The sequence below is a fragment of the Astatotilapia calliptera genome, chromosome 20 (genome assembly GCF_900246225.1).
Source record: "Astatotilapia calliptera chromosome 20, fAstCal1.2, whole genome shotgun sequence".
Taxonomy (NCBI): Eukaryota; Metazoa; Chordata; class Actinopteri; order Cichliformes; family Cichlidae; genus Astatotilapia; species Astatotilapia calliptera.
In genome coordinates, this window is record NC_039321.1 from 26,540,674 (window position 1) to 26,568,088 (window position 27,415).

General features: G+C 43.2%; 1 protein-coding gene across 4 annotated transcripts in view; it reads right to left on the bottom strand.

The window, feature by feature from the left end:
• The window catches only part of clstn1 (calsyntenin 1), a 36,070-nt gene extending 25,016 nt beyond the window's left edge, over positions 1-11,054 (bottom strand). For 3 of the 4 annotated variants that reach the window (XM_026155319.1, XM_026155317.1, XM_026155318.1), the window contains exon 1: positions 10,700-11,053. In XM_026155319.1, the coding sequence (XP_026011104.1) occupies positions 10,700-10,781 (82 nt within the window). In that variant the 5' untranslated portion in view covers positions 10,782-11,053. Of the gene's footprint in view, positions 1-10,699 lie in introns of all 4 variants that reach the window. The other variant, XM_026155316.1, reaches the window with a different exon arrangement.
• Positions 11,055-27,415: the final 16,361 nt, after the last annotated feature.

The window sequence follows — 27,415 nt, forward strand, 5'->3', positions numbered from 1 at the left end:
TGATCGTGTACATGTAGAGGTCGGCATGGAGCTACTTTCATCGGGCTCCCTTATTCACAAGGGTGAGGGGGGGCACGACAACAGGTAGAGTCACATGTTTGATTTGGCAGATTTTTAAGCCAGATGCCCTTCTTGATGCAATTCCAAAGGGACTTGTGTCTCTTCCCAGGATTGAAACCAGCATCTTTCAATTCTTAGATGATTTGTAAACCAATATACTATTTGTACAGAGGTGACCATGATACCAGTTGTGGATATGGACAAGTACACATGGAGACCCGACAGCCGGGTAGTCATTCCTACACTTCTTTGAAGTCTGCTGCTTGGGCGCAAGCATAAGTGGTTTATTATAATGTAAATTATCTGTTCACTGGTCCCTCCAGATCCACACCGTTTGATGCTGAAATTTACATCATAGGAACCAAAGCAGATCCTAGTGGACGCTGAAAGCATAGAATGGCACCAGTATGCCCTCCACGTTGGCCACTTTGCGTAACGCCACATCTTTATCACACAGTCAGTTCTATTTATGTCCGCCATTAAAGCGCAGGTAGCTGCCACAGTATTCTCCTGAACGATAAGTGTCGCCACTCAGACAATACTGCCACACCAGTGCTGATATAACGGATGGACATGGTTTTCAGCGTGCGCTACCATGAGACAGGGTTAAGCTGTGAGCATAAAAGATGCTCAAATGACAGGAAGAACTACAGAGATCGAGAACATTTTGGAGAGCAAAGTTGAAACACAGCTGACTGATGACACAGATGGACCAGGATCAAGTACTCGATTTGTCTGTGTGCGCCAAGCTGTGCTGTGGCATGCCTTCGACTAATCAGCTCTGCGTCTCTGCCACCTGCACTGAGCTCTCATGAAGCAGAGGGGCATTTGAGGACTTGAAATGAAGATTTGTGTTTTCCTTTTCAGCATTTTAGGTTTCAATTTTCATATATACTAAATCACGATTGGCAAGTGCTGCAGCTAGATAGAGATCAAATCTGCTCAAAAGAAATAAAGTAAACAACAGAAAACCTCAAATCTGTGGTGGAGTTGCACTGGGTTACATGCTGTCCATTCACTTGGACACAAAGACAAAGTCCCGACTATGGTTGCCTTGCTCTTTTATAGAAGCCTAACCTATACAGTTTGGCCTATTAACCGTGATGAAATACTTCCTGCGAGAACGTTAGAGTCACAATAGGTGCTGGTAATCCTGAGATTCAATAGGCAGCCTTTACACTCGTTCTCCATCTATGCCAGGACTGTGAATCCTCCTCCCCAACACCAACACTCTGGCAGCAACTCTGAGCCCACAACATATTTCCCCTAAGGGAAACACAAGGATAAAAATCTTAATCTCAAACCACTTGCCAAAAGTTTTCACTTCATTGTATAATCCTCCCTAACAGTACAGATTAAACCAAACACAATAAGAACACGGCTCACTCGTCCTTACTCTAGAAGAACCAGAGAAAAATGCCACAGCTGTCCAGATTGTAGCTGCATGATAGCAGCAGATGATCAGTCTGTAATTATCAGATCAAGCCTCGTAATGCCGGTGAACCTCCGAGGACCTGTTGTGTAATGATGATGCTGCAGTCACACGTGAGGCCTGTGACATTCAGTGGAGGTCTGCTTCGTCGATTTTATATTTGACAGGCCGGCAGCCTGCAAGTCTTGAAATCTTGTTTGATTACATGCAAATGCAGAGCTATGGCTGGTCACACCAGAGCAACACTTACCCTTTGTGCAGCAACAATTAGAGCATTCATTCATGCCTATCACATACATCCAAGTATATGGAAATTTTATTTATGATATACCACACACACACACACACACACACACACTGAATAATCAGCCTCATTCCACTGATTGATTAACCAGACTGAGAAATATAATAAACTTAGTAGGAAAATTGGCCAATCAAGGGAATACAAGTGGCTGAATGGTCTACAACAGGGGTCACCAACACGGTGCCCGCGGGCACCAGGTCGCCCGCAAGGACCACATGAGTCGCCCGCGGGCCTGTTCTAAAAATAGCTCACCATAACAACTTACCAGTAAGCTGCATCTATTTTTATTTTTTCTTGCTATTTTTTCTTAATCACAATTGCATTGGCGTTAATTTGTTAGAGATAATATATTAAAAAAATGTTTATTATTAAATATTAGATCATGATCTAATATTTAGTGCTAGCTGGTCTCCACGGAAACAGTTGCCGTGAAGACCAGCAAAGGCAAAGGTGAGGAGATGAGGAAAACATGGCGGAAAAAAGGAAGAAAACATAATTTTCACAGTGAATGGGAGGAAGAGTTTTTTTTTACCACTGTGAAAGATTCATGCGTGTCTCATTTGCGGGGCAACTGTGGCAACGGCAAAGCGGCACAACGTGGAGAGACATTTCCGAACGTGTCACACAAGCTACCATGCTAACTACCCAAAGGGCAGCACACTGCGAGCGGAAAAGGCCCGCGAATTAAAGGCAGGTTTGAGCAAACAGCAGTCTTTTTTCACGAGACCGGTGAAAAACTCTCAAAAAGCAACCGAAGCCTCATTTAGAGCTACACATTTCATGATTAAGAAAAAGAAGGCATTTTTAGACGGGGAGTATTTCAAAGAAGCAATGATGATAATTGCAAAAACTGTGCTTAAAGACGAGAAATATGGAAACGATGTAATCTCCACTCTCTCTGATGTCCAGCTGGGGGCAACTACAATTGTTAGAAGAGTGTCGGCTATGTCCGGGAACTTGGCCGATCAGTTGGATCAGGATCTGGCAAAGTGCAGTTGGTTTAGCATCCAGTGTGACGAGTCCGTCGACAGCAGCAGTACAGCACAGCTGATGGTCTTTATCCGGATGGTATTTGATGGTTTCTCCACAAAAGAAGAACTTCTGACACTACTGCCGCTAAAGACAACAACGAAGGGAGTTGACATCTATAACGCGGTGAAGGAGTTTTTCGCGAAGAAAAAGGTACCGTTGGAAAAGCTGGTATCAGTGACTACCGACGGGGCTCCTGCTATGATCGGCCGACATACGGGATTCATTGCTCACTGTAAAGGTGACACAGAGTTCCCAAACTTCATGCATTACCACTGCATCATTCACCAGCAGGCGTTATGCGCAAAGGTGATCGGCTTCGAGCACGTCATGACTCCCGTCGTGAAGATCATAAACAGCATCCGCTCCAGAGCTAAACAGCACAGAACATTCAAGGTGCTATTGGAGGAGCTGTCAGCTGAATATGGTGACCTGCTACTACATACGGAAATCCGATGGCTCAGCAGGGGACGGATTTTGCTTCGTTTTTTGTCACTTTTGGGTGAAATCAAGGAGTTCATGCAATCCAAAGGGGAAGACACATCTCTGCTGGAGGACACTGAGTGGACACTTGACCTTGCGTTTTTAACAGACATTACTGGGAAACTGAACCATTTGAACTGTGAGCTGCAAGGCAAAGGTAAGACTGTTGCTGACATGATAAGTGCTTTAAATGGATTTAAAGTCCAGATGAACATTTTCTCTGTGCATTTACAGAGACAAAAGGTGCTGCACTTTCCCTCTGTGCAGATGGTGCTGAAAGACAATGCTTCTGCATCTGAGACTTTTGACAAAGTTGCAGAAAAGTACACTCAAGTCATAAACCGACTTGGTCAAGAGTTTGAGAACAGTTCTCAGTGGCAACATTACAGTGTCATGTCAAAGTTTAATTTAATTATTGAAAAACAAATGTGTTTGTTAAGTGTAACATGTGACAATTTGCTTTAAAATGCTGCCAATTTGGTGAAAAGTTCTGTAAAATTTGAAAGTTGATTTTTTGTATGTTACATACATACAAAAATAATGTATGTAACAGTGCATGATTTGTTAAAATTTGTTAGTGGTAAGTGAAAATGTTGTAGAAGTGATCACTTCAAAATGTAAATACTTGCAGAGATATATAGAAATAAAGCGTTGCATATTGATATTTATGTTTCCTACCTTGTTTCCTAATTGCATTCTTTATAATTATGGTGAAAAATAATTAACATAATTGGTGTCCGTACATAGATGAATATCATTAATTATTAATGATAACACATAATTAAGTTAAACTGAGGAAATTTGTTATTTGAGAAGTGTGTGTCAAACTGGTAGCCCTTCACATTAATCGGTACCCAAGAAGTAGCTCTCACTTTCAAAAAGGTTGGTGACCCCTGGTCTACAAGCAGCGCGTGCAGAGTGTGTTGTCTGAGACTAAATAAAGCCTGTTGTTGCCAGGTTGATCACATTTGTCCCATTAGCTGCAGGAGTAGCTGCACTGAGAAAAGAAGGAGGGAGTGTGTGCACTGAGGCAATAGTCAGACCTTATGGGTTTTTCATGGAGAGTCTAGAAACTTAAATAAACATTATTCTAACAGAAGAATATGCTGAATGCCCCAGCTATATCCCCTGCCTCAGCATATGCATTTTAACTATGTAAAATTATTCAATAATTTTGTGCTAGCCAGAAGAAAAGTTTGCCTCATAGACAGGTGTGCCTTCGTTGCAAATTAGATGACAACTTCAGGGATTTAAGGCAGCACAGTGAAACAGAAGCTGTGGCCAAACAGCTTAAGGTATGTGATGCTTGCAAATGTGAGCCAAGGAATGACTTGAACTATTTAGTCCATTTTTGTGGACCAGAAATAATCAAAGAATAATCTGCTCACGGTGTGAAAAAGCAGGCACACTTCTCTGTTTGCCTTGCCTTAAAAGCTCTGGAGCTTGTTGACGTAAGCTACTTCCATCACAGACTGTGGACTGTTCACAGAACCCCGAAGACCCTTAACGCAGCCCAGACTTCAGGCCCCCTTCACTCCTTAAACACTCGGCTCACACAGGAGAGCCTCTCAGTTTCCCTGCCAGGCAACAACATTTGTTTGTCCTCCGTGCAGTCACAACCGCCCAACAGAGTGAACACACCCCGGACGACACGGCGGTCCTCTGAAGCGGGGGTGGGGAGCTGCGGGGCCTTGAACGCAACTCAATCACCTCTCTGTGCGAGCTGCACAAAAGGGGCCAGTGAGAGTGAAAACACAAGAGAAAAACAGACGAAACTAACCAGATGCTCGGGTGTAGCCGACCTGCGGCAGGTGATGTGCTCTCTGGTTACCTGCTTCTCAGGGAAACCAAATCTTAATGAGAACACGCCTAAATGTGAATAGCTGAGCGGGTTAATATCTTCGCCCGGCAGCAATGGTAGGAGGTAACAGCCAGATAAGCTGCTGAACTCAGTTAAACCCTGTTCGCTCTGGTTTTTATTACACTTTTATAGAAATAACACAATAGGATAATCATCACTGGCTATTACTTTACGGCATTCTATGCATTCGGTTTCACTTTTGACATTTTTATGAGGAAAGGGGATATTTTTATTACATTCTCTGCAGACCTGGGTAGTTTATTGCAGTGTTAGTTTCAAATGCAGAAAGAGATATGAAAAAAAAAAGATTTAAGGCAGATTTAAGCGGGGAAATTAATGAAAAAGCACTTTCTCACGTTGTTATTTTTATATCTCACGCAAAAGTTAACAACCACAGGCTGACTTGACTCCAGACTCCTTTCTTGGTGGTCGACACAACTTCCCAGTATTCTGGCCGGCTTAATATTCACAACTGAATGACCCATTCTTGACAGTTCACTGACTCCTTTCAGCTCCTGAAGGCACCAATGAGAGGAAAGTCATCACAGACACAAATTGAGTCCAGTATTGTCGCGGCCTAAGTGGCAAACTACCAAATGGAAATGCTTAGCACTCTCGGGGGATTAACTCATACACACATTCTTCAGGGGCTTGAGGCGCAACTCCATGAACAGTGACCGCACTGTGACGTGATCAGTCGAGATCCCGACCCCCCCCCAAACATCTAGCCAATAAAAGCCCTTTGTTCCTCTGAGAAATCTCTGAATAAATACTGAAAAATGTTAAGAGGTAACGAGTGTGACTGGAGCTTCCCTTCAGGGCAAGCAAACTGTTATTCAGGCCAAAAGAGGGCAACTTTTTTGTAATGCTTCTTGTGAGTCTCCACAGAAGAAACATTCAATATTAAATCCAGCTTGGACATGATGTTCGTTGATCTCAGTGAATACATTTTTAATGAAATCTGGTGTAGGCCATGACCCAGACGACTAGATTTAATTATATCACCCTGTAGCCATTCACAATAAAATGTGTGACCCTTAAATTCTGTGCCAAGAAGAACAAAGTACCGTTTTCTTTCTTTCTTTTTTTCCAGGATCGTCACATTGTACCCATTTATATCCAAGATATATCCTCTGGTTTCCTCCCCACAGTCCAAAGACATGTTTGTTACTTTAAATGCTGATTCTAAATTGGCTGTAGGAATGCCACAAACTGCTAACCGACCTGACCAGGGTGCACCCAACCTCTTGCCCACTAGCCGTGTTAAATGTGCAAAATTTCTTCAATCTGATTAAAATTCATATTAGAGCTTCACTCTTTACACGGATCCTACATGAGGCTAGCCGATGAAGAGCATACACATGAACCATTTGAACAAAAAACAAAACAAAAAGGAATTTTCGCATGCACACAATTGTCTAACTTTCCAGAAATAGTCGAAGTAGTAATGGCTCTGATTTCCAATAAAAGGTTTGTCAAATACAGACCAGTTTTGTTTCGCTCCATCTCTACCACTAGCTTCAACAAAGGCAGGATCTTCTAATTGGTGGGTTTGCATGAAGCATTTTAATCATTGAGGCTTTTAATCCTTGCAAACATGGCTACCTTTACCTAAATACCTGAACTCGATAAGCAGAAAACTTCCAATGTGTGGTGGGCATGATGTATTTAAAACTAACTACCTTTACACAATCTAAATATGTAATCAGTTTTTCACGGCATGCACCCAAAACATTTTCGCAGCAAGTGGTGCACCAGCATAACAAAGAAACATTAAGCGCGCAAAGTTTCTGGAAACAAGGCAGTAATTGCACTGAAAGCATCCACCTTCCTGTAGCCCTGTGGAGCTGTTCACACCTAGTTCAAACATGCTTTTCTGATGAAAGGATTAATGGGTGAATGGGAAATTAAGAATAAATGACAGAGCGAGTCACAATCAGGTTTGTATTTTTGTTATTCAAACAGTTTAAAGAAAAAAAGGGGTATGCGTTTCATATTTTTAATCATGTTTCAGGAAAGCTACGTGTGTTCCCCCCTCCCACAAGTTCTTTCTAGATGCTTCCTTCTTCAACAACTTAAAATAATGTTGAAGCAATCCATCTTTTATGCAACACACGTATCAGCTAATTAAGTGAGCTCAGTTTTAATTTCAGCGCTACATCACACTTTTGGATCTTAAGCTGCTGCCATGCCATCTAACTAATATCACTGTATGCTAAGACCATGATAACGCCTCAATGAGCGACTCTGAGACAAAACTGCCTACAATACATCACAATATTTGCATAATTAAAGACAAAAAACAAAGCAAAAAGCAAGAGTGATGCATTAACTCACTGCAGTGTGGTCTGTGCATATTTATTATAATTTGCATTCAGTTTCAAGAATGTGTGAAATTAAATGTGCGATTTGTCTTTTTTCCCCCTTAAATTTCTTTTTCACTGCAGCCTCGGTTCAGTTTACCATCAATCATTTGATAAGCACCACGAGGAGGAGTCATAAAGCGGTGACTCTACTAAGACAAACTATCAGGGGAAACTGTTTAGAGCCGCTGCTGCACGTTTTATTAAAAGATCGACATTTTCACCCGATAATTGCATCTCGAGAGCAAACAGCGAGATATGACTTTATCAATGTTTTGTCCCAACCCCATACTTACTGGCATACTTTCTAAGGAAAAACACAAGTCTCTGGACTGACTCTGAATAGCAGGACGCCACAGTGGTTCTCGAGCTGCATGGAAGAGGCAAACAATGCAGTCATTGTCAGCTGTGTGCATCCACATAGTTTCTGCTTGCCATAACACGGCAAGATAACATACGTCAGCCGGATCGCTGCTAGTTTGAAGGCTTGAAATGGGCTCCATTGAGACAGTCGGCAGCATGTAGAAAATGTAAGAGTATATATTTCCTTCAAGGTCAGCAAAGTCACAAATGGCAATCATCCATCACTTGGTGTCTGGGATGCTCTGATCCCTGGAATGAGGGGCTTTTTATAAGCCTGGCAAGCAGTTTCAATCAGTGCAGCATTTTTGCAATGAAGCTTTTGTTTAACCATGAAAAAGCACGAGATAAGTGATTAGATTACAAATGAAATTATTAGTAATTTGAGCAAAATGTTGACGTAATAACTAATTAATTGAGCTAATTACACCATTGAAGAATGTTTTAATGAGGTTGCCATAAGACACCTCAGAGCTGAGCTGTTAAATAAATAGTTTATTTACATTGTTTTAACTGTAACTATTGATTGGTGATGGGCTTCTGCAGCTAATGCAGGGCTAGGAAGCTTTTTTTGGGCAGCGTGCGGGGGGGGGGGGGGGGGGGGGGGGTGTCTCTGGCTTGAAAAAGCCCCAGCAATGCGAGAAGAACGCACATGTTAACTCTGCACCCCACAAAGCAGGGCATCCGATTTGTTCAACTACAATTGCTTAATTCAATGATGAATGAAGGAACTTCCCAACAAGCCGGCCTCTCTTTTGTCTGACCCTGTGTGCACAGAACAAACTCAGGCATCCCAGCAGACCTAATGTTTTGACTCTGGAGCATGGGAGACACACAGCCGCTGCTCACAGTATACAGAAAACTAAATAAGTTACACGGGTGAGACCTCGGAAAAACAAGTGATGTGTCTGTTTGGCTCTTGACTTTATTGGTACACACACCAATCGGATGGATCATATGATCATAGGTGGAGCCAAAAAGATAGCGTTTCAACACATCCTTAACGTCTTACGGCCGTGTTATCGGTCTGAGTTGTGGGTCAGAGTTTGCCAAATCACCTGTTTGTGCCAAGCTTTTCAGCTCAATCAGTTTCCATAGTGCTAATATTTGCTAACACCGAGAGAAGGGAACAAGAACCACTACCCAAGGACTGTCTGGTTTCTTCATGTGCTGCGAGATGGCTGGTAATGAGAAGGGAAAAAAGCAATGAAAACAAAGCTGTAGGGAAGAGTGCAAACAAACAAGCAAGTAATCTTTGGTTAATAAAAGATAAGCCAACATCAAGATGCCCAGTTCACAGGTATTGTCCGCTGATAAGCACAGGAAAGGCAGCAGGTGCACTTTGCACGCATGCATTCACGCACGCTCTTTAGTAGATCATTAAAAGGCAGCCACACTATCCAGGCCTAGGTGCTACAGGCCTTTTCTTTCTTTTGATGGATGGAAAAAGAAATGAAGTTACTGCTGTACAAGCGGTGCATTCCCAGCTGCTTAACCTGGAAACAACTGAATTACGACTAGAATAATCCCCCCACCCCACCCTTTATTTGTGCAGACATTTTTTAAAATCTGTGTCTATTTCACCGCCTGTATTCTCATCACAATAACTGTCAAAGACAAAAGCACACCCTGGCTTCTGTAGCCCTGCCTGGGCATGCCGATATGGCCGGTGATTAAGTCGCACCTGCCTCTACACACCCTGAAACAGGAAGCTCACGCTAGGGAGTGTGCCGATTGGGAGTTTAACGATGAAACACGATGTGTAAATCACGCATCGACGGTGGTCAGATTGGAGCCACTGTAGAGCAGGAGAGGTGGACCGCCCTGCAGCAAATGCCCACCGGTGACGTTGCACAAGAAGAGGGCAGATGCACTTTCGGGTCTTGCATAGTTTCTGCACAAAAGTAGGCCCAGACCTACTGAGCGTGTGTGTGTTTTCCCCCCACTTTAAGCCCGTGATCACACCACATAAAATTTTTAAATCTACCAACGAAACAGGGACAGGGTGAAGAGGATCTGCAATGCGCAGCCAACCAAGCCACTCGATCCTGGTGCGAACACAACGTTGCCAAACCCCAAGTATTAAACCCACTAATGGAAAAATAAACCTGCGTGGTTTTAACAGCATGGCCATAAAACAGACACACACACACAAAAAAAAAACTGGGTGGGTTGGGGGTAAAGAAACATATCACCACTAGCCCTAATCCAGATGTACTCAAACGTATTTAAAAACAAGATTAGTACAGGGAGTGCCAGCCACGGGCAATATTACAAAGCATGCAGCGGCTGAAGCGGATTTTTAATCCTAATAATACAAAACACAAAGATAAAAAAAAAGGAGTTTAAAGAAGTGACTAGATGCCAAAAATAGAATCGATGCGGATGACAGAAGGGGGTCATTCACAGCCTCGATATTATCTCATAAAGCGGCACACTTCTTGCACTAAGGAGGCAATGTTAAGCAGGACAGGGAATAAGTGCAGTTGGACCATAATGGCTAATTTCCCTCTGCTTCAGGCTGCACTGGACAAAGCATCGCGGGATGCACTTGTCCACCGGCGGGATACTTCGCCACATCCATCCGCTGCGGCTCCGGGGCTGGCAATCCCGGAGCAGGTTACTGGACACGCATCCCCCCTCAGGACCGCACAGCCCCTGTCTGCTAACCGCTCTTTGTAACCTTCAGCGTCCTGGAGCGACTAAGTGGCTTCAGACAGCCGCAAACAAACAATAAAATGAAATAAAAGACTGTCTGCCTCTGACACTCACGAGACACAACGGGATCTAAATCCCAGCTTAGTTACCTTTAGCTGCCTCCACCGCACATAATAGTCCGAGGACCAGTCCGACTGCGGATGCAAATTGCTTGTTCCCTCGGAACCGCATCCCGACTTCGAGTTCAACCGCGGCGAAGTTAAAAACAGCCGTCTTCTTCTTCCTCTTCCCTTCGTCAGTCAGGCGGAGTGTTTGTCTCACATGAAAAATTAAATCCAGGAGATGAGTGTGTCGGTTACCACGGTAGCTCTAAGATGGCCGTCGTCGTCGCCACCGCCGCTCTGCTATCCTCTTCAATCACCGCTTCTCTCGCAGTTTTGCAGCTCGAGGCGTTCAGGGACTGTCGGAAAGAATTCCCAGACCTGTCCGGATGTACCAAAATACACACAGACCTAAATCTTACTCATGGGTGTGCGCCCGATGACACCGTTTGTGTATTAAGCAACCACCTAGTCACAGTGTAAATACAAAAAGGAGGCGTGTATTGAGATTGTTTCACCTAATGTAATGTTAAATGTATCAAAACAGACTCGTACGTATCAAATGTATCAATGAAGCTGGGATTCCCGATATTAAACGAAGAAGGACAGCCTAAATAAAACTGTATTTAATTAACTTTATCGTATGAGAGCAAAATTCAATATTATCTATTAGGAAAACCGCATCTGTCACAGCATCTGTCTAATTTTTACATTTGGGGGAGAAGTACCAAACCTGAAGTAAAATAAATGCTGCGCTGTTACAGGGAAGATTACTTATAGTTATGTGTTAAAGTTTAGTTTAAATATTGAATCGAGTGTTCTGGGTGCCAATCAAATGTAAGGCTGTGTGTAGGGAAAGGAAATATTAGTTTATCAGTCCCCATAGCAGGTAAACACATTCATGTATGAGAAGCGCCGGAATGCATGGCACATCGTACATTTTAAATGCATCCATATTTAAGTATCAGAAAACATCCATATTAGGCCAGTTGCTTAAATAACCATAACTCACATGCACTAGGATCAAATTAATACTGTTAGATGTTTAATGAAGCCTACTGGGTTGCATTTTATCTGTTTTATTTATCTATTTATTTATTTTGTCTCTTCTTTCCATCTCTATCCATTCTATGTCAGCTCTCCAAATATCCAAAATCTGAGTTTAAAATGAGCACCTGAAGGCAGCACGTGTCCAATGATGGTCAGTGACGTCAATACTGTTATTGTGGGAGCGTGCAGCTAGTTTAGCACGGGCGGCTAAACTAAGACTGAGGTCCAGGGTCAGATGCTTTCCGGTGCTATGTGGGGATCTGTGGGGATAGCAGGCTCTAAGTGGTCGCCATGATTTAAAGTGCATGGCTGATTTGAACAGAGTACTTAACACATGAAACATAGGGGCCAACAAAGGGCAGCTTGACAAATTTCCAGTTTACTTGCAAATTTGTGTTTGACCCATGGTCACGCAGGCTGTCATCACTAGCTGCAGATCTCAGTTCCCTCAGTTATCTCAAAGGATTCCACTGGACAGGACAGAGAACATTGCTGGCAGAGAGTAGATTAAACACATAAGTGCCCGATGCGTTAAGGCCCTGGATGGATAATCCAGACGTGGTAAAAATTGATATTTCAACAAGACGTCTGTACCAGAATGTGACAAAATGTATGAAACTGTTTATGTGCGAAGCTTAAAAAGCTGTTTTTAATCCTTTAGTCCTGACAGGCAAGATGGGAATTGTAAATCAAAAGTACATCCATGCATTTCACCCCGTCTCTATTCCACAGAGGGACATTCAGAAAGCTCACTCTCTGTGAAAGAGGCTTGTATGGCATATTGATCATTTATGAGTTAACTACAGTCTTCACCCTGCGGAACAACCACACGGCGGTGCGCATAGCAATGTGAGAATAGCAATTCCTTGAATTGCAAATGTGGGTGGAGACTGCTATCTAATCAACACCCTCAGATATAGATAGCACCCCTAAGGAGAGGAGGATGCGAAGCAATCAAAGAATTACTTCAGATGCGTCTGCATCGCTAAATTTGCATCACACTGAGAACTTTGCTACGGCTGCTGCTCATGCAAATTCAGACACATGTAGCTTCAATTATTTTACTTGGGAAATCAGAAAGAAAAGGTCAGCAGCCCATGATGCAAACTCTCGCTGTGAAGCAAGGAATCTTGTTACATATCTGTTGATTTTTACTTCAAAAACTGTCCCAAACAAATCATATATAGATGTTGGAAGGATAGAGGCCCTCCATTAGACCTCAGCAAAGCCGCACTGGCTACAGTATTCACAGGGAAACAGCAGATAATGGGCATAGTTGTGTGAGGCCACAATTAAGTGATGGGTCCATAAACAGGAACTTCAGGGCCACCGCCGCAGAACTGGAGCACAATGCCTGTTTGTTTCCAGTTTGGCAACACATGAAGTGAACGAGAGAAAGTGGACACCCAGCACCACACACACATGCACACACATGCACGCACACAAGGCTTCTCTCACAGATCCCCGCCACTCTGGAAGAAAGACAGAGTGGCCATTATCATTTCTTTAGGATACAATGACAGTCAATAGGAGGGCTTAGTGAATAGGTGTGAGACAACAACAAAAGCTCAGGTAGGTGCAACTTCCTCAGGAGCATTTTACCCACTGTGAGAGAAACACTGTGCTCTTCAGGGGTTTTCACAACTGCTGATAGTTTAATGTCTGCTACGAATGCATTCTTACTAAGAGTAACTTAGTAGTCTGTCTCATTTGGAGCAGTGGTTTGGCTCCATAAGCAGAGCTGTACCTGTCAGCCTCACTAATATCCACACATGAGTGTTGGTAGGTAACGGATTTTTTGCTTAGTCCAAGCAGTGTTTTGGGGAAAAAAGGTTTCAGGATATCTGTCCTTTGTTATTTCTAAACAATGAAGGTGAGTCAAGCTATGGCAATGAAGACGAGCATTAAAAAAAAACAGTGACTCAACAGTGACTTCGGATTATTTGCAAGAAATCAGTGTAAGTCAACAGAGAAGTCACGAGAGATGAATGTGATGGAGTATATTATGGGGCAGCAGGGGTGTGTTGGGCAAATTTGCCTGCATGCAGACTGACCCAACCCCCACCCATCACCACCACAGTCTAAAGATATGCATGTCAGGTTAATTGGTGATTTTAAAGTAGCCGTAGGTGTGAATGGTTGTCTGTCTCTTTGTGTACCCTGACTTTTACCCTATGAGAGCTGGAATATGCTCCAGCCCACCCGCCACTTTGATTTGGATAAGAGGGAGAAAATGAATGACTGGAATATGATAGATCAACAAAGGGAAGCTGCAATAGCATATGACATTTTGGATTTTGTACAGTGTTGTGCAAAAGTCTTGAGCCACCCTTGATTGCTTTAAATGTTGCTTCCAAGCACCAAACCTGAGCAACAACTTCCAGGTGAAGATCTTTCATATTGTTCTTTGAATGTTGGCAACCGTTTTCCTCATTTTCAGTCCAGACCTTGTTTGTTTGCTAACACACTCAACCCTGAAGTGCAAATCATTAAAAAAAAACATAACTCGGGAGATGAAACAGTGTTGTGTTTACACACAACAGACAATTGAGCAAAGTACTGATTTTAAACTGTATGCTTAGGGGCAAGAACAAATAATTTTTTCCCCCAATTTCTTTCGTTGAATGTGGAAAAAATACCAAAGATAACACAGTTTGACAGGCATGAAATTGTATTTTTGAACCAGTAAGGTGAGTCCCACAGAACTATTAGCTAAAAACTCAGCATATCTCAATACAGTGTTTACTGTGTCCTTAAAAAAATTAAGGAAACTGGATAATTGGAGGACAAAAGAAGTGGCAGCCATACAAACTAATCTACATCCGATGAACAGCATTTAAAAGTCAGGTTCCTTAACAAAAAGGGAAAAATCGTGCAAACACCTGACACACTACCTGACAGAAATCTGAGCCTGTTTACTGAAGCCTCATCAGAAATGGTTTCAGTAGAAGCCTGGAGAAGTATTATCTATTAAATGACAAGAAAGCTTGGCTAAAAGAATTCAGGCTGTGTGGAAGAATCAAGGCTAAGAAGAGTTTCTAGCTTCTAAAATGTAAGAATTTGCCGCTTCCCTCTCGTTTCTTGGTCAGAAACGAAAAGAAGAAGAAAAAAGAAGACATCAACAGTTTTTTCCCCTCCACTGCCGAGCTCCTCAGCATGAAATAGAATATAAAATAGCTATCCATCACAGAGAGCGACCACACTTCTTCATCTTCCAGGCAAGGATTTGGAGTTTAGATACATTACAAGGCTATCATGGTTGAAGGTCATGAATGCCTCATGGATGCTCACATTCTTTAAAAACCTTTCCACCTCAGTTGCCATCCTTCTGCCCGCGCTGCACACACAGCATGGACAGCAGGGGTTGAACGTGTTTAGTCACTGACCGTAGGAATCGCACCATCAGAGACGTTACTGTGGGCTGCAATCATGGTGGGCGGCTGGCAGCAAACAGAGCATGAAAAAGACTCGACTGCTACCATGGGAATCAAAGTGGCCGTGACCATTAAAGACTACGGCTTCTCAATATTCTGTTTCCTGTTTCGTGTCTAGACTGCGGCTTGTGTCATTAAAGATCACAAAGTTTTGGCTTTTCCTCCCAGGAGAATTTGGACTTCTGTTATCTGTCCTACTTTTTTGATAACAGGCACCGGCTTTACCGAGAATAATTATTCAGAAGGTGATTGTTTGGCACAACAGAAACATTAAGTAATGACTTCCTAGATGGGAATTTATATTAATGATGTGTACAGACCAAATTATTTGTTTTTGTTAGTATTTCTTTCACAAAGGAGCAGCATATTCGTCCCAGGATTTAATTGGCCCCAGGAAAACAAAGCTCAGCAAAGTTATTTTAGTGGATTAAAGTTTTTCATGCCAATTTCCCTCCATTTTTAAAAAAATTTAAAGTCACATTCTCTTTCTATATCTGAAGATCAAAATGTATCCCACGCATGCTGAATTTGTGTCGCCTCATCCATTTGTAATCCTCAATTTTCTGAGAACATTTTCATTGAAAGATTCATTTTCTATAAACCGAGGCTTTTTTTTTCTGCTTCGGTACGGGTGTCTCCTTGACTTTGCTCATGACTGCAGTTTTTAAAAAACCCTCAGCTGGGGAGAAATTAAATCTCACTTTAGAAATTCGGGACAATATCAAGTTCTTCTAAAGGAAATTTTAAAGCCGATGGCTATACGTGCAGGAGCCCGGCAACAAATCACACAAAGAACCTAAGCTGTGCACCTTTAAGCTGCCTTTGCCATCTAATTCAAACATTTCCCACAGGGAACGTTTAAAACATACCCGTGGTGACTGATTCCTCTCCACTTAAGAAGCTCTCATTCATCTTGCTGCCTTGGGCTGTCACTTGTGGTCATTTATTAAACATATGCTCTTCCTTAATGTGTACAAACTCTGTCTACAAATGGCCTGAAAATGCACTGTCAGTGGTCCTTTTATTATTTTTTTTAAAACAGTCCCACCGTCATTAATCAGGAGCCAATACAAATCCTGTCAGTGCACGGAGCCGACGTGATGAGACACAGAAATCTGTGCATTTCTCTTTTTGTTTTCATTTTCCACAGTGACGCAATGCAGAATTCCAGCTGCCCAGTTTATTTTAGGGGTGATATATGTGGAGTAATATGCACACTGATCAAAACCTGATCAAGCACTTTGTCCCTCTGTGCTATTGCAGTTTTAGCGGTGCCTCAGGTCTCATTGTTACTGATTAAAGACACGGAGTGAGTGGGAATGTAGCAGATGGAGGCGTGATAACCTAACAGAGCACTGTGGTCCACTCAACAGGGTTCAAGGATCTTGCAGATTAAACTTTCACTCAGCACGTTCAGGAATATTCATGAGAGCTGCATTTTAGGTTAACGCTGGTACCAGACACCACATGTGTTTGATTTCATTTTGAAGGCAGAGCTTAAACATAATTCTTAGCCATCTTTGTGTTAATATGTGGTGGATTCCAGATGGGCATCAGGTTGCTCAGAAGGGGGCGGGTGCAATGATTGTTATATTATTGTTTTAGGACCTTCACCCCTGAACCCTACAGAAGGTCACCTCTGACACGCCATGGAGACTGTTCATAGGGGGTCAAGCTGGTGTGAAACTCTCACCTCCTTGGTTTTATTGCCTTGGAGAGTTTAGGGAGGGGGCACTAACATGGCTGTCACCCCAACTCCAATCAGTCATTTGTGATATGCAAGGTCTCTTGACTCCCCAGAGTCTTTCATTTTAAGCGCTGAATATTAGGAGCCTGGGGATGGCAGCTGATGAATACAGACATGCCGGACAAAGTTGGAGTGTTCAGATGTAAATGAAGTACCAGCGATTTCCAACCACAGACACTAAAAATGCCAAGGTGGTACTCAGAACTTGACTTATAAGAGCAGAGCACCTGCTCAGCAAATATAAAGCAGGACTTGATCCAACAGTGTGCGCTGTGGCAGTGCATGAAAAGTGGAAATCGAGGGGAGAAGTTTAAACGCTGATGATAAGTGATGGAAAAAATGGTTCACACTGATAATTTCATAAATTAGAGTAGAAATGATTAAAGCATTAAAACAGCTGCTGGAATAATAGCTGACAATTGAAATAAACCATAAAGTAGATAAGTAAAAGAAACAATTTGCTAGATTTACTGAGTAAATGAGATAAAAACACTGCAGCTTCTGGCCACTTGAGGCAAGTCGGTCACCTTAGGCCTCAGTCACACAGGCCTAGAGGCCTTCTGGCAGTTGCTAGGGTAAAATGTGTATGCCCCAGTTCATTGGCAAGTGGTTCCTGGAAATTGCTGAGTGTCTGAGTTTGCAAACAAATCACCACCTTCCATAGAAATTACCAGTCACTGTGGCAATCTGCAAGCGACCAAAACATTTGCAAGGTAGTTTTCGATGCACCACCACACATCACTTTGTGACCAGTTTCTTGCCCATTGATACGCTTATTGATTCCGTTTACACTTGTGCTACAATCAGCTGATTTCAGTTCCTGTGCAAGAGGAGAAAATTAGAGGCTCAGAAAGGATGAGAAGGTGATGGTAAAGTGGAAACTGTATCCAGGACAAGTGCAAAACAGCATTATGCTGCTAACACCACTTTGGCTGTTTACAAGCACCTGCACAGACAGTATGCTAATGCTAAGCTAGACAAGGACCCAAAGTGTCTGCTGACTGCAGCCCAGCAGCCAGACCCTTAACTTCAACAGGCTTCTGGCTACAAAGAAAAAAACATTTTACAGGCCAAAAAGTTAACAATGAGGTTTTAAAATATTGAGTCCAGAAACAAAAGTTAGCTCTGCCCATCTTTAATGCACAACCTTTAATAAATAATTGAAAAAGGTTAGTTCAGAACAGTCAAATAGTGCAAACAGACTCCTATACACTAGATTTTAGTATATAACAGTCTTCAGCTTAAAACTAACAAACGAACAAACAAAAAGTCTATTAACAGCCACTCCCTATTTAAGATGGTGCCTCTTTGTCACAAAAAGACTAATGAAGATTGTGTCTGTATCAAACGGATAGGAAGCAGAGCTGGAAGTGGAAGTGTTGAGTGGGAGTGACCAGCAGGATGGACGTGATATTCGTATGTGAGTGGGACATCTCAGGTTGGGTGGGTTAGAGACAAAGTTGGAGAGGCAAGGCTGAGGTGGTTTTGACATGTGCAGAGGAAGCTTAGGAAATAGATGGAGCAGAGGATGTTGAAGATGGAGGAACCAGGCAGGAGGATAAGAGGAAGACAAAAGAGAAGGTTCAAGGAGGACATGCACAGGGTTGGTATGACTGAAGAGGATAATAGGGATAGGGCGACACACAGATGATCCACTGGGATCAGCTGAATGAAGAAGAAGAAACTCTAGGACCAAAACTTTGGATATACCTCAAGCTCTAAAAGTTGTGTTCAAAAGTCTGATTCCAACAGCGCCACTAATAAAGTTAACATGAATGATCCTCAGCCTGTTCATTTTTTTAAATATCATCCACTTAAAACATAAATGTTTGGAAAAAGACATGTGAGGGTGATAAAGTTTTGGCAGGCTTCTCCTATTTTAGCTAACAAACATAACACTTGACACACACTCACACAAAACACACACAAATGTGTCCACCCACACACCGGATAAAGCTAATAACACAGACCTATGTTAACCCATTTTAACAACCCCCAAGTTGAGACATGTCTGTGATTAAAATCTCTGTCCCTGTTTTTGTATATAGGAAAATCTGCTGTCCAGACAGGGGGAAGTGAGCAGTCTTCTCCATCATTACCCTTGAAGGAGGCCCATATGGTGAGTGGGTTATATTAAAGTGGAGGTTAGAAATGGATCAGAGCCAGTGTGTGGTGTGCTCCATGATTTCTGGCTGAGCAGTGTAGTCGGGAGCATGCTGACCCAGAAGCTGTAAAAAACCAAAAAAGAAAGAAATCTGCTAAATCCAATGAATTCAAGTAAGTTTAGAGATTTGAAAAGAATACAAAAGGAAGGTTCAGTACTCAAAGTTAAGCTTCATTTCAGGTGTTTACATAAGATCATAAAGATAAAGATCAATTTAATTTAATTAAAGAGCAGAAATATTCCCCCCTTTGAAATTGTAAGTCTTGTGGGCTGTAATGACAGTAATTTGTTCTCTTAATCTCTTCCCCAAACAATATTTGATCCCCTCCTGTGGTATTTAGTTACTTAGTTCACCCTCATGTCCCTCAACACATGTAAAGCTGGTGTTAAGACATTAGAGCAAAGGACATATCAGGGTCTCTGCAGTCAGCTTGACTGAGGTCCCATTATGTTATAGTGTTTGTGTCCTGCTCCCAGACTGCACATAATTATGTAGTTAGTCTGCCATTAACTCAGATCAGCGATTATTAACTGACCGGGTCAGCGCTGCAGAAGGGGAGCAATTGAAGTATTCCCAGGTCACACTCAAAGTCAGTTCATGCCCCCACCAGCTAAAAAAACCCAAACAGTTAGAGCTACTGGAAATGACTCTGAGCTTTAACACAGTGTGACACATGATCCCCAGGCTCATGTTTTAAGATGTCCTTTAGACTCTGCAACAAAGTCCACGGCTAAGATTGTCAGAATGGACGCATCAGCACTGCGTGATGCTCAGGAAGGTGGAAAGCTGCTTCTAATGCATCCATTTTGTTAATTGGGTTCGTTCATTATAGATTTTGTTGAGCTTGGCCTTTTCTCTACAAAAGTCTGTCTCTTGTCCAAGTTGAACGGCCAGTGATGCACTTACTGATTGCTCTGGGTGCCTCAATGCGACACATTGCACAAGGTGATTGAATTTATTTGATTATTCAAAATCTCAGTGCGGCAAGCAAATAGAAAGACCAGACAAGGACTTAAGCATTCAAAAGGAGAGTGGCCGGGCTTAGGTGAGAAAGCTCTGTCTACGTTATCAAACCGAGGACGTTTTTGAGGTCACTTTGATTCAGGCTGACGGGATCACCTGGATTTATAGGGCAGATATTAAATATTCTGTTCATATAATAAGTCCTGAAAGATCAAGCGCAGTCATATCTTAATGACCTCATGGTGACATTGCAGTAAAGCCCTTTGGACAACGAGAGGCGGAGCCATCAGCTATCAGGCTCCTCTACTTTCCCGTGAAACCAGCTCAGTTTGGGTGTATTGGATACGATTAGTCTCCTAGCCATGCTGCTATAGGCCCAGGAATGCTCCCACTGAGCTCTCTTTCACCCATCATCACTACTGCATGTCATTAACTTTGTGTCCTCTCTCTCCCCAAGGTTTGACCCCTTTTCCCCCTCGATACTTTCTCTCCTTCTACATTTCTGCAGCTGTTTCTGGATCTAAAGTGCCACATTTCCCGATCGGCATGTTCCACTAGTTCATGCTCTTCCTTTGCCTTACTACCCCCACACTTCCCAGCCCAACCAGTTAAGCCTAGTTCTGAGATTTTTTCCTGTTAAAAGGGAACATTTTTTTTCTGCACCGTCACCAAGTGCTTTTTCAAATGCTCCTTTGGCATGCACTAAGTGAATACCAGCGTGTGTTTAACATAATGCATGAGTCAAGTGTTAGAGGCACACAACAGTATATTATTCAGCAATAACCACACATCACCGGCCAATTCAGGACTCATTCTTTGTGTATGTACACTACACATATGCGTGTGTGTGTGTTGGTAGAGCAGGATATATATTTTGCATGAATAAAGCCCTGGGTACATTGGTGTCAGCACTCCCAGAGACCTGATGGGATGAGGAAGCAGCAGATTTTGGCAGCTGTGTGTTGAGAGGATTATTTAGTGAAAGGACCTTCACTTTCTCATTTCGTGTGACCTTTTAATTATTGATTTTCAGCTCACTAGGACTCATCTCGCCTCTCATCTCCTTTCCTTCTTCTCGTCTGTGCCACCGCCTCTCCCTTTATCTTCGCGGCTCTTCTTCTTCCAAAACACAAAATCACTCATAGCAACCCAAACGCACATGCACCAAATTCGTCTTGTCCTTTCTCTCCCACTCGCTTCTCCCTCATGTGCGTCTCCCTGTCTTGTCTCCATATTAAAATGCGTCGCTGCTGGCCGCTAGCTGCAGTGTCAGCAGGGGGGAATGAGGAAGGTAATTCATACCGGGCTGTCACTGAAACTGGAGGTGAGTAAGCACACCTCTACCCTGAAAAGACAGCCAGAAATGAGCCCAGCAAAGGACCTTAGAGGCATCAATAATCCAGCATCTCTCCTTGCACTAACAACAGCCTCACACGATCTCATTAAACACTGCACGCTCCTGGTGCTGGCGTATATTTGTACTGTCGGAGCTCAGATTGAGATAAATGGGAGCTCACGCTACCTGCAACGCCCCTGAGAGCACACACCCCCTGAGTTATAGCTATCAGTGAATTATATTATTTGGTCAGATCCACTTAGTTCTCTGTGGAGATGGTGACACAAGCCTCTCGATGAGAAGCGATTCCTGTGAAAAGATGTCGGTTCGTAGAAAGCCTTGGATGTGTTTACACCCACATGAGGTATATTTTAGAGCACCAGCCCAGTTCTCTGAGACACCAGTGTAAACAGACTGTCACAGTTCTCACTGGAGCTCTATTACCAAACCCACAAGGACACACACACACACACACACAGAAAAGCAAACAGCCACATTCCCAGTGACAAGCAGACACTCATTGAGACAAAAATACAGTATATAGAGCATATGTCTGTGTATCTTTGTGAGGGGTTGGACTCTGTTCCAATATGTCACTGTCCCTTGTGAGAGACAGTTGAGTGGGGGTGGGTATACTTGTATCTGCTTCGGTTCTCTGACTGCACATTGGGGGTTTTCTCCAGTGAACAATCGGATTGTTTCCCTGTACCTTAGGGTCTGGGAATCGGTCCTCAGGAGCCTTTGAACTCATGTGTCAACTGAAAGTTCAGAGTACCCAGCTTTGTTGGAGTACCTGGGTGTTGTGCTTGCAGGTGACCCTGCTGGGGATTCCACTGTTCTGGTGCGGGACAACAGCGAGATCTGGAGGTGTGTGAATGAGAGGAAGAGCCTGTCCAATGTGTTATTGGACTTCTGTCACTGATTGTCTATAATGATGTTTGAGCATAAAGGTGTTCGTAAGGAAACCACAGGTTGCAGATCAATCAGTGATTTTGTAGTTGTATTGCTTGTCTATGTCTTGGACATTCAGGTGAAAAGAGGAGCGAGTTGTCAACTGATCATCACCAGCCATGTGGTGAAAGTGTGCTAGAAATCGACGGAGGTCCTCAATTCCCACCTTCAGCGACGCGTCGATTGCATTCCAGAAAGGCTGCCGGCGTTTAATCTGAGTGGACCATGTTCTTCATCTCCATTGCCGAGGGGGCTGCATGAAGATGTGGCTGCAAGGTAGTTGGTGCTTTTTGTGACAGTAAACCCTAAATCAGGTGGTGAACACTGGAGGTGAAGTTGCTGAAAAAGGAGTTCTGTCAGGTTTGGTTTGCTTGTGAGACTCTGGAGGCAGTTGGCAGGTACCAACAAGCCATTGGAGCGTGACTCTTCGAAGTAGCTGAAGCATAAACGGGCGTGTGAGGAATTTGGTGGGGCGAATGAGCAAGATACTCTTTCAGCCTTAAAATGATTCTGGCAAACTCTTTGGCAACTCAGTAGGGGTAGTAGTTCCATTTCGTGGAATGACAAGTCTGAGGCCTTTCATACAGGAAGCAGAGTCTGAGGACGAGCCCATTATTGGGGCAGGGGTCAGTGAGGTAGTTAAACAACTCCTTGTTGGCAGGGTCCCCGGGGGGGAATGAGATGCAGCACGAGTTTCTCAATTCTCTGGATGTTGTTGGAGTGTCTTGGCTGACACATAAAAGTCTGGCACAGTGCCTGGTGTGGTAGTCTGCCTTTTAAGAAGTGAGACCAGTGACTGGCTTCCAACTTTAAGGTGATCACAGTCCTCAAATGGGGTACGCCAGGGTACTGAAGAGCAGAGTCCGTCTGTTAGTCAAACTTCGGATTCAAGAGGAATGATGTGGTTTTTGTCCTGGTCATGGAACGCTGGACCAGGTCTTTGTCCTCTCAAGGATTTAAAGGTGCATGGAAGTTTTCCCAACCAGTCTATGTCTGTTATGTGGCCTTTGAAAAGGCATTCAATCACATCCTTTGGAGGATCCACTTTAGTTGCTGAGGAACTTGTTTCTGCTTCTTTTTGATGAAGTGCTTCTGTTGGCTTCAATGTGTTGGGTGACCTCCAGCTCACACTGGGCATTTTGCAGCCAACTGTGAAGCGGCAGGAATAACAATCATCCTGTATCTCTACCCTCACCTATAGTCACGAGCTTGCCTCAGTGAGCCCCCAGATGAGGTGAAGGAGGTAGCCAGGGAAAGGGCGGTTTGGATCTGGACCTGATAAGGGGTAGAAAACTGAATGGATGGATGAACATCCTGACACACAAAATGAAATACACAACTAAGCACGTCATATAATCCTAAAATAGATGGTTTAAGGCACTGGATTAAGTGTGATGCCCTAGCTTTGGCAGTTTGTTATAGAAACACAAACATTCATTCCTGCCAGGCTGCTGCCTGAGTACCAACACAGTTCAAAATAGTCATTTATGTGCACTCACCTCTAAAAGAGGCTCTCTGCCCCGCATCTCCTCTTTGCATCACCCCAGGATAATTCTGTCCCAGGTATTTTAGGAATCTGTCTCGGGATAAGACAATCTGGGGACAGCTGCTCTCTAATTTTAAGTGGAGGGCCTGAGGATATGGGTGTCACAGAGAGAGCTGAGAGCCAGTGGATATTAAAACCAGTAAGAAAGCTACGTGTTGCATGTGCGTGGCAGAATATCATTGCACCAGCACCTCTGACTACCATTCCCAAGGGACCCCTCCTGAGGAGGTCAGGACCTGATCTAAGGGCAAAGAGTGAACCTCACTCCCCATCTCCACCAGTCAACTCATGATCCACTATGACAGTTTCAGTTGTTGTTGCCGTGGCAACACCATCTGCCGATCCAAGGAAAGCATTCACAGTGACACCTCCCCCTGTGTCATGGGAGTATAATTAAAGGGTTTGTTTGCTGGTGCAAGTGAGGCAATTGTTAAATGAGAAAATATATAATTTATGTCAAGAAAGAAAAAACAAACTTGTTTTGTGTGATCTGGTTGGTCCATATGCCAGACCTGAAAATAATTAGCTTGAAATGTTGTCATCAGTCACTAATATCTGCATCATCATCTGATGCTAACAGGTGCTAACAGGAGCTGCTGCTGCTGTTACATAAGATCCAGTTGGTTCATTACAGTGCATTAGCATCAGACCACTGATGCTCTGAATCAAAGCTGGTTCTATTACAATCGTGCCAGCAACGCTTTCCGGAACTGGTATTGGCGCATGCATTTCCAAATTCTTACGTGGGAGTCATGCACGAGGTCAATAAGGCGTTCCAGAGTGTGTCCTTCAGCCAGAGGCTTGCTGAGGTGGTTCACAGAGAAGCTACTGCAGGGTGCCGTCTTCCAGATGATCCCGACCTCTGCTGCCTGTGATGGAGGAGGCGAGAGGAGTTAAAAAAGGAGTGAAAAATAAAAACTATGTTTTGTGTGCAGGGCAAAGGTAGATGTAGCAGCGCCGGGGCTGCAGGAGATCAAAACAAATTTGAACCTCCGTGATGTTATTGATTCTTTGACACAGAGGTAAAATATGGGGATTTCTTACAGCTGTGGCTTGTGGTGTTATCATTATTAGATTGTAATCATTTGTAGAAGGTGTTGAAGCTTTTTCTTGTCCATTTTCTTTGTGGGAAGCAAGAAAGTTACAAAAGGTAGTGATTGCTCTGAGTGTGATGGGCTTTTTGGATGATGTGTTTCTCAGTCTAGGCTCTGTCAGTGGAAAGGCCTGTTTCTCTCAGGCTGATTGCTCATTGTTAGTGTAAAGGGATGAAGCTGGGAAGAAGAAGTGATCTTGTGCTAATTTCTGGAAACAAACAAAAACTTGGCGTGGTGTTGAAAGAGAAAGATCTAGCTAGGCAGGATAGTTTCCAAGCATTGGAGCTTTTGTTAATTACTTAAGGGGGCTTAAGGGAAACTTTAATGAAGATGCCCCACGACTCATGTTTGCACCAGAGGTCCTGCAGCTTGTTATAAAGCAGGCATAATCCCACCGAGACAGTCAGTCTTCATTCAGACCTAATCACAGTTTATAGTTTGGCTGTTCCTCGAAATGACTTCTCCTCAGATTAGTTTGACCTCTGCTCAGAAAAAGACTAATATTTCTTCTGCAGTCAGCAGTGTCTGCTCCACCTGCACAGAGTTATAATGTCAGAGGAGTCACTATAGGCTACGGCCACACCGTCACAGTGGCGTGATGGATGTCAGCTCTGCCAGCTCCTGCTGAGAACGCTGAGTCATTTATCGCATTCCCAGCGTTCAGCAGTACGCTGCACCGGCTTCAATGCTCCGAATGTTTACCTGAGGTCAAAATCCACAAATAGCTCCGTGCATCACTCTTTATCCTGCTTTGAATGAGTCTGATTTGATAGTTTATCATATTTAGCACTTGCATCAACAGTTTGTTCCAGTTTATAACCTGAGTTTCAGGCGAGGGAAAACAGAAATCTCAGTCTACAGACTCCATCGTGTAGCGAAAAGAAAGCAGAGTAATAAATACAGCTTTGAACTTGAGAGCTCCGAGTCTGTTTCATTAATCAATGCCAGAGCTGCTGCTGGCTGTTCATCTTTCTTCTCCTCCCCTGCCTCCTCAGGGAGGAATTTTATCACTTTAAGGTTTGAGCATTTTTACATTCCTCCCTCACTCATTCGGTGAATTGAAATGAGAGAGGGAGTCTGGAGAATTTTATGGAGTGTCTACTTTTCATTTTCTTTCATTGCAAACCAAACAAAAATAAACAAAGTTGCGACAAACGCTCCAACCAATCCAGGGTTGTGAGGAGAGGCTGCAGTTGAGCCCTGCTGTCACTGGAAGACGGGCGGTCAGTATCTAAAAATACAAAATTTGCTCCCAGTTTTTTGAGTTGTGAAATCCAGCTGTCCTGTTTGAGGCACAACTGTAGTTGGCTGCAGCACTCGTGTTGTTGTTGTAGCTGGATCTTCTCTAAACACAGTCTAAGAATATGCCGGTCATCCAGCAACAGCACCCTCACTCACTCAAGCTTATTTCAGTCAACATACTTCAGGCCTGATGGCGCACCCATAAACTGACACCAAGTTACAGACCTGTGTTGATATTTTAAGGCTTGAGGGGAAACTTGTGCGTATGATTCTTGAATAGTAATTATATTTATACCCTTTGAACTGTTTGTATTTGCACATATACAGGATGTTGGGTCTGGATTTACCACCTGTTAAATTATGTCACTACACTCTGATAGCATAGAAACTATTAATTAACCATTAATAGATACAAAAATTAGACTAGCTTTCCAAATCTCATTGTAAGTTCTGGGTTTACTCTAGAATGGTTTAACACATGCAGTCTCTGATTATCCAACACACCCTTGTGAATTCTCTCCACAATATTCTCCTTTTCAGTGTGTCAAATGCAAAGAGCGGAGATGACATCTCCATATATTTTGCCTACGCGCTGTAATGTGTGCACGAAATAAATCTCATTCAGAGGAAGCACTGGAGTGGGAATCCTGGAGGTGGACAGGTATTTTGATCCCGAGAGTATATTGTGGAAATAAGCTTCTGTCAAAATGATATCACAGCTAGAAAGAAGTCGAGCAGATGGCGGGAGTTGGTACGCCTTCAGGGGAGCTCAAAGACTGAGTGGAAGCTGTGGATCTTTGTTGCCACTGTTTTGGCTGTTATGGTCAGTGGTTGACCCCACAGCAGCTCAATGGCCATATGGCCTGGTTTCACAGCTACCAGGCACAGCAGGGATTTAGCACAGCATGGAAGAATGTGGAACTGACTCTGGTGGGAAAAGCAATGTTTCATTACTGCACTAAAGAAATGCTGTTATGAATTAAACAGCATTTAAAGGCACACAATACAAATGCAACTGTGGCATTGAAACTGATAGCAGGTACGGTCAGCATAATAATAAAACACCAGGGGAAGTAGCGGCTAAGTGCTGATAATCAAATACCCTTGGTAAACTGATCATCAGTATGTGTGATCACCTCTATAAAAACAGAGGTTTTGGCATTTTGCTGGTCCGTCACATTCAGGTGTTTATTAACAGAATTTTACAATCTTCCCAGGAGTGAACGTACCTGCAAA